Source organism: Monopterus albus, unplaced genomic scaffold (assembly GCF_001952655.1).
Source record: "Monopterus albus unplaced genomic scaffold, M_albus_1.0 scaffold39.1, whole genome shotgun sequence".
NCBI classification, from domain to species: domain Eukaryota; kingdom Metazoa; phylum Chordata; class Actinopteri; order Synbranchiformes; family Synbranchidae; genus Monopterus; species Monopterus albus.
The window spans coordinates 2,073,475-2,081,564 of NW_018127919.1; the positions used below are offsets into that span (position 1 = coordinate 2,073,475).

The 8,090-nt window shown below is 41.6% G+C and overlaps 1 protein-coding gene across 1 annotated transcript; it reads right to left on the reverse strand.

Moving 5' to 3' along the window:
* On the reverse strand, positions 1-8,090 carry LOC109959495 (short transient receptor potential channel 2-like). Its single transcript, XM_020598917.1, has 13 exons — positions 7,062-8,090; positions 6,021-6,713; positions 5,733-5,933; positions 5,480-5,644; positions 5,226-5,400; positions 4,927-5,127; positions 4,663-4,825; positions 4,465-4,557; positions 3,885-4,077; positions 3,675-3,802; positions 2,538-2,610; positions 2,281-2,398; positions 1-1,817 (listed from the first exon to the last, which is right to left on the reverse strand). Exons 1-13 carry the CDS (start codon positions 7,074-7,076, stop codon positions 1,009-1,011), a joined length of 3,027 nt encoding a protein of 1,008 aa, XP_020454573.1. The 5' UTR covers positions 7,077-8,090; the 3' UTR covers positions 1-1,008.

Consider the following 8,090-nt stretch of genomic DNA (forward strand, 5'->3'; position numbering starts at 1 on the left):
TTTATTGTTTTACAAAGATTATATTGTGCAAGTTAATTCTTGTGATATTTGAACAACATGTAACAAGAAACAAGGGTGACCTACAGAGGCCCATTGCTATTGAACAGTGATCTTAGGAAAATGACAGTGACCAGAGGGACAGCCAGCACGATTGAGTACTACAACTACTGAGTGCCACATTTGCCCTAATCAGCTGACAAAATAACCACATCCCGTATTTTGCAGTAGTACTGTAAGTGGCCGCTACTTCTAATTAGTGTATTTTCTCACTGTAAAACCCCGTTTTACCGCCACAGTCAAGCTGTACTGGTCTAAGTTATCTGCTATGGTAAACCGATCATTTCAGCCTTTTTTTGGAAATAAATCCACTGTTTTTCAACACATGATAAGAGGACTGCAAGGAAATCATTTCTGTCTCAGTAATTTCTAAAGGCCCACATTATATACAAAAATAAGAAATGTGTAAGTTTTTTCTTTGGCTAAACTAAATGTTCATTTTAATGTCATCAGACTTGTTTAAAGAAAAAGGCATAAGATTAGGCAAAAATGAATTTGAAATGAATTCTTTATTCTTGAGCAGTTCTCTGTGTCAGAAGAAACATGGTTTCACAGGATGTGAGCAGACTTTGCCAGGTGCACTATATGAAAGTTTCTCAAGGTTTCACTGATTAAGATTATCAGGATACACTGACATTTTAGGAAACATGCCTAATCATTTCTGGTGGAGCACTGGATGAACAGACTGATATATAAGATACAGCCAGCAGCTGGTTAGCTTAGCATGACAGTAGGCTGATTAGATTATAAACTCTCCTGTGTACAAACTGCCATGTTATATGTTTTGAAGAGTTGGTCAGATGAAATTCATACCATCTCCAAATTGTCACTGATTGATTTTGCCCCCCCAACAAATCCTCCTTGCACATACTGGATAATGGACAAACCCTAAGAAGCCCGTGTGGTCTTTTAAATAGGACATCACTTGGTTTCGGTCTCTATAGCATCCCATCAATCCATGCTTTCTGGAGAACTAAAACCTGTGTCCTGGGAGCTGCTGCTGCCTGTTGGCGAGGGAATGGTTGTGTCCTGATTGTGCTCCATGATGGAGTTTGCTACATTATGCTCAAACCTTCTTCCCTTCATGCTTTTTTCTTGCAGCTCTATGTTTTCAAACTTATCTATTAATGTTTTTGTGTGTATCTTTTCATTGCCATTTTGGCTGGTCTCATCTTGTTCAGTGATTATGTCAGTGTGTTTTTCACCCACTGCTACCTCTTGAAGTGTGTCGTCTTCTGTCATATCTTGTATGGCCTCCCCTTTCACTTCTTCTTCTACATTATCAAAGCCAGTCTCTGATACCGCCTCCTCGTTCCCTTTATTGTCAGTATTTTCATTTTCATCTACTTCCACCTGCTCATTGTTCTCAGCTTCCTCCTCATCTCCTGCCTCTGCTTTAGCTCTGCCTTCCTCCATCTTCACCATATCACAGTCTGTTACCTGCTTCATTTCTTCTGCTTCACATTCACCCACATGATTCGGTTGTGTGTCTGACTCCAGCTCTGAGTCAAGCTTTTCTTTCTCCACCTCTTCTTCTTCATGGTGCACTGTCACTTTAAGTGAAGTGTCCTCTAGTCTGCTGTTAAAACCTCTGAAATTGTTCTTGGCACCTATGATGTATTTGCCCAGTATAGAGGAGCCGTCTTTCATAAATGCATTTGAACTATATCCATTACTGATCAAAAGCTGGTGGACCACTTTCATATCACTGTGCATCCTGGAAACAGTTTTGTTCAGCTCAGTGATGCGATTACCAATATCTGAGGGAAGAGAATACTCTAATCACAACACAGCATTCAGGCATTTTAACAATCCTATTTGGTTTCTACAGGCTGGGGGATTGAATCAAACTATTTTTATTAGAGTCCAATAAAATTATGTAAGTCTGAAAATGGATGATGAAATAATAGGGATGGGACAATATATCGACATTCAATATACTGCGATATAAAAACATCACAATATGCATTGCTTTGTCTAGCAATATATTGTGTGGTCTCCATACATCAGCGACTTCATATTTTTTGTAAATAAGATAGCCTAACAGAATGTAATTCAATATATCTGGGTGTAGAGAAATGCTACAATAATACAAGAAAGAAGGGGGTGAAAACAACAAGCAAGCTAGGTCTGTGAGCCAACAGGACTTTTCAGTGCATCACTTGGAACTACCAGCTACTACTGAATGTTAAGCCCTGGCAGATTGGTACCAGTGTCAGTTACCTTTTCTCTTGGCCTCCTCGAACTCCCTGCAAGCTGACTCAATGTAGCGCTGCACCAGAGCCCTGATCACCTGCTGCCGATAAGGTAGCTGGCTGTCTTCAGATCCCTTATCATTGGGCTTTTTACATGAAACATAACATAAAACATGCTTGTTTAACATCATACAATGCAGTGCATAACTAGCAAATAATATATAGACTGAAATCATTATTTTACAGTCAGATTGACTCCTGTATGTGGGCATTACACACACGTACCATAGAGGAAAGAGGGGGGTAGTTTTGCTCAGGCTTACAAGTGCAACAGCAACAGATCCGTCTAAAGATACCCCTGGAACATAATTTGAAGCAAATGAGTAAAAAAAAATACAACAGGACTTGCAGGCAAGTGTAATGGGGTCAGAGCACTGGAAACCTCACCAACCCAAGCAATCGAGAATGTAAAAACAATCATTACAATATGCACTGTACAAGTCCTCAGCCCTCCAAAAACTACACAACCAAAAAATAGAGAATATCTTTGTCTTTTTAAAGATAAACTCCTGCAACAGTTCTTGTGGCCCCTCTCATCAATCTTCTTCATTAACAAAACTCTAGTAATGTACCTTAAAGCTGCCCATAGCAGGAAGCATTACATGGAGTGCTCTAGTGCTAAAAGTGCAAAATAATGTAACGTCACTGTCAAATGTATGCAGATTATATGCAATATAAAAAGAAATTAGTCTTAATAAAAGTTCTAAGGTGAAAACTGTCACCATAAAATAAGACAAAAAACAAGAATTGCCACTTTTTGTTTGTATGCATCTGCCAAACAGTCAAATTCATGGAAACAAGACAAATGTGAGGTCACTGACCTTGACCTTTGACCACCAAAATCTAATCACTTCATCTTTGAATCCAAGTAGATGTTTAAAACAAATTTGAAGAAATTCCCTTAAGGTGTTTGTGGCATATCACATTCACAAGAACAGGCCAGATGGATGGATAGATGGACAACTGGAAAACACAGATCAGGGGCAGTGAATCCCAGTCCTCGAGGGCCGCTGTCCTGCTTGTTTTCTAACTATACCTGCTCTACCCATTGCTGATTACCTAGATCAGGTGTGCTCAGTGAATCAGAAGCTGGAAGATACCATTTTAGATGAAGGTGGAGTGAGTATTTTTGAGTATTTCTTTTGGGTTGTCCTTTCATCCATCAATCAGATCCATTCATATGAATGCGATATTTCAGGAACACCTTGAAGGAATTTCTTCAAATTTGTCACAAATGTTTACTTGAACTTTGGTGGTCCATGATCAGTGACCCCACATCTGTCCAGTTCCCGTGAATTTGACTGGTCGGTGGAGGTATACAACCACAAAGTGGTAATTCTATTTTTATGTGTTGGAGCTCACCTTATGATATAAAAGATAGCTTTGGGTGAAGGGATGATGTTAAAGGGCACAGGCATGGTGAGGCCTTCTCTGAAGTAACTGAGGTACAGCTTTGACCTGGCAAATTTCCACTCAACATCTGCATCATCCTGAATTAAAACGGTTGAGATGTCAGTGCCAGCCCTCGGTTTCTATCCTTACAGCAAAAGTAACATAGAAATATTTCTTCACCTCAATTTTCTGAAAGGAGTTGGTGATCATAGCAATAAGCATGTTGAGCAGCACGATGACAATAACAAGTGTGTAGATGCCATACAGAACCCTTCCTACAAACTCTGCTACCACAAACTGTGGCATGTCCACGTACTCCTGGCTGACCACACCAAACATGGTCCAGAATAAGAAGCGGAATGTCTCGTTAAACCTGCAACAAGTAGGGAAGAGTGTTGGGAAGTTTTCAGACCATAATTATACTGATCAGGATTCAGTGTCCTGGTACTAGTAGCTTCACTCTCTGAACTGAAGAAAAAACTCCTATAATATAGAGTAAGTGCACCTCTTTTCATGCCTGAGTTTTATAATGTTGTATTGTGTGTGTGTTAAATTTGTGGCCCAGCTGGTTTATCAGTTTAGCTTGGTACAGGTATTATGTGGCAGCTGTTTCCCCCTGCAAAGCAGCAAATAAGCTTATCTTCTAACATTTCAAATGATTCCTGTGTATTTGTCCACACTTTGTCAATGTGAAATCATATTTGTACTCTCCCAGAACCAAATCAGCAACCTTGTGGATCTGAAGATCCCACATTCTTACTTGCCAAGTTGTGGTGTGATGACATAAGGAACATAGATATTGTTGATGCCACAGAGGAAAGCAGTTCCAATGATCATCAATATGAACATAAATCTAAAAAAGAAAAGAAGACATTCTGTCATGTGCACTGAACTCCCTTCCAGACACTCATCAATATACAAATATGCAGATGTACAATGCAAGAAGCATTCTTATTACCTCATCATATCATCAATCATCTTCCCTATGGAGATCTGCATCGTTCCCAGAGCCTCCTCAGCTGGCAGGATGTACGCCAGACGTGTGAAGCTTAACATGCTGGTCACTGCAAACAGCACCTCTGCAATCAGCTGGGGGTCCTCCTGATGCCAGTCATCACGCACTGCGGGACAATTACATACAGTAAAACAGACCAGCTGAGCATTAATAACTTCCAGGATCTCCAACAATCATTTTGGATGAATGATCTGACAGTGTTCTCACAAGTCTCAGTGAAGTAGGCACACTCCTCTATCCCATTCATCTCACTGCAAAGGAAGTAGCCTTTGAGCAGGATGAGCACGCGTAATGCAAAGGACGCCAGGTACATGCTGAGCACCATCACGTCCAAGCAGTTCCACCAATCCAGGAAGTAACTCCGCAGCCCCTCAATCCATACTTCCTTACACTCATACCAGAAGAATCCTACATGAGATAGCACAGTAGAAACCCGATTCACACTTTATTAAGATATGACTTTTTTTTTTTAGAAGGGAATCATAACAAAAAGAGAGTGACCCTACCGACCACCCACACCATGTGGAAGGAGCTGTGTAGCAAGTTCTGCTGCCGGGAAGCAAACGTCTCTCTGTACATCTCCATTGTTATTGATTCTCCAAGTAATGTGATGAGAAACCACAGATAGGAGGCTGAGTGAAGGAGAAACTTGATGACAGGAATCTTTATTATCTTTCCTACCTGGGTACAAAAAAGACAGATTGCTTTAAAATAGTGCTAAGTTATCACAGTTTATCAGAGAAACATGTGGAGATTTGACCTTTGATTTTGGTGCGATCCAGTAGATGAGGCAGAGGAAGGGCATGGTGAAAAAAATCCCCACAGAGACAAACATCTTCCAGGCCATTCTGCTGCCTCTCCAGCCTGAAAGGCTCCCACACCAGATGGATGACAGCACCTGCTGACAAATTGGGTGGGCCACAAACTATGCACACACACACACACACACACACAGATCAGATATGTCTTCTTTTATTTGTCTCTGGTCGACAGCAGTTTCTGCATCTAGCTACCTGCTTCTGGTTGTACTTGACAGCGAGCCTCAGGCGTGACAGGTTGGGTATTCCGTCCTCAAAAGCCTGCTCATTTAAGGCATCCTCGGTCTCATCCCCACAGCTGTTCAGTATAGTGGTCACCTCGCACTGGTTGCGACACATGCCCAGCAACTCAACAGCAAACTCCTGGCAGAGCTGCTCCAGGCTCAGGTACTGAGGCTGCAAGAGAGGCACAGTTGAGTCAAGAAACAACACAATCACTCGGTATTTATACTAAGCAGGAATATCTATGCAACATTGTCAGACCTTGAACTCTGGCTCTTTCTGTGAGAGCTTTGTGAGCTCTCTGCTGAGACTAAAGGCGCTCAGCATTGCATCATCAGAGGTGACAGACAGGTAGGCACGGCTGGCAATGCCACGGTAGGTGTTGATACGAGACAAGGAGAACTTCAGCAGGTCATACTGCCGCCCATTACGACATTCCAGACAAGCACAGGATACCTTATGTGGCCATGGGATGCTGTGACCTTTTTGGGTGAGCATGGTGACTATCTCATACAGGTCTTTCTGGCAGGCTAAGGTCAGGGGGGTCACACCGGGGGCAAACTGGGAGTTGTCAATGGAGTGATCAAAAATGGCCTGAGAGAAGGAGCGTACATCCATCTTGTTGCCTTTCTCTTGGTCCAGGCGGTCCAGCAGACGCTTTACCACTCTAGGTTGGTTGGTGTCCACAGCGACCAGCAAGGCCTCGTGAATCTGCCGAAAGTCAAACTTGACCCCCTGCAGGAGGGCGTCCATGGCATCCTCGTTGCCCAGCCGGATAGACAAGTTGAGGGCCTCTCTCCACTGGCGGTCCTCAGATTCATCCAGCTGGCGGATAATGCCATCACCAGTCTTCAACAGTCCACTCAGCAGCTCTGCTTTCCCCTCCTGAATGGCGCTGATGAGCTCCGGAGGAAACCGCATCTTCTTGTTCATAATCTCGCGCCATTGTTCTGGCTGAGAGGCAGAACAGTACAGTCAGCAGGAGGATGGAGAAGGACAACTTACAGTTTGATTTCATTAGAAGAAATTAACACTAATAGAAAGAAAGAAAGATGTAGAATAAATGAAAAGCATGGCGCATACTAGGAACAAATAAGTGAAATTTATTTTATGACATCAGGGAAGAGTGAACTCATAAATAAAAAAATCCAGATTACGTATACCATGCGATAAAATCAAGATGTTTAGAAGACACCTGTAGCACAGTGGCTTTAAATGTAGTCACACTGCAACAATTTTTTTAAAATCTCATCTATTGAATGACAAATTCTATGAACCGTGTGTAAAGAAAAGTCTGCTTACCGTGAGGTTTTCCATTTCTGATGACAATGAAACACAGTTTTCTGCTGTGATCCTTAACTGAAAACACCAACAATTTCTCTGGAGACATGAAATATATTTTTGACAGTTATTCTGAGCCTCAGAGATGAAGGTGAGAGATGTCAGTAGATTGCACAAGCAGCTTCAACAAGAGGAGAACTGAGGTGTCCTAGATCATGTGCTACCGACTGACTGACTGGAAGCAGCAACTACAGACTCAATAACACTTGAATCTCCCATGGGGTAAGGCCAATTAAAATGTAGCTGCTTCAGTGTTTAATGCTCAGCTGGGCCGACACCAAACTGTTTATGCATTCAAAGAGGAATTAACTCTGGTCTCCAAACTGGAAACAGTGTCATGCTACAATTAAGGCAGCTGTTACTGAACAGGTAGCAGCTGTCATTGCTTCCCCCAGAGGAGCTGAAAGTTCAGTGCAGTGGGGAAAACAAGATGATTTACTAATTATTTTCACTGCCTCCTTTCAATGAAGTTCTCCTTGTGGAAGTCTGTTATCGTCTAATTCCCGATATCATTCATTTTTTTTATTTCATCTGTGTTGTTGAATATTTTAATTGCTTGATGCTGTCTTAGCTTGAATACTTTATGGTTTTGAGAAGCTTATATTTAATAGCACTTCATCACATGCTGTTTTAACTTCATGTGTGTTGATACTGTAGGTGGGGGCCAGCAGATGGCCAAAAAACATTTTCCATGATGCAATCTTGGAAAAGAAAGTCAAATTTCTTTTGCAAACCATAGCTAAACTTTTCTTTTTTTTTTTTTTGCTAAAGAATGAATCCAAAGACCAGGTCAGTGACATGTTTATGTGTCACCTTATGACAGCAGAGGGGGCAAGAAGACCATTTTGAATCTAAAGATGAGCTCTTTGTTTCTTTTGGCATGGAAGGTACTAAAATATGACAGATGCTACTAACATTTCTAAAATATATGATTTGTCCAAGTCGTGTTCTTTAGTGGGTTGTTAATCACCGCAGAAATATTTGGTGATA

What these genes read in the sequence shown, in the direction of transcription:
- LOC109959495 (XM_020598917.1), bottom strand. An exon ending in CCACATGGTGTGGGTGGTCG is followed by an intron (nt 5,128 to 5,225) that starts GTAGGGTCACTC and finishes TATCTCATGTAG; the next exon opens with GATTCTTCTGGTATGAGTGT. An exon ending in TGCCTACTTCACTGAGACTT is followed by an intron (nt 4,826 to 4,926) that starts GTGAGAACACTG and finishes ATTGTCCCGCAG; the next exon opens with TGCGTGATGACTGGCATCAG.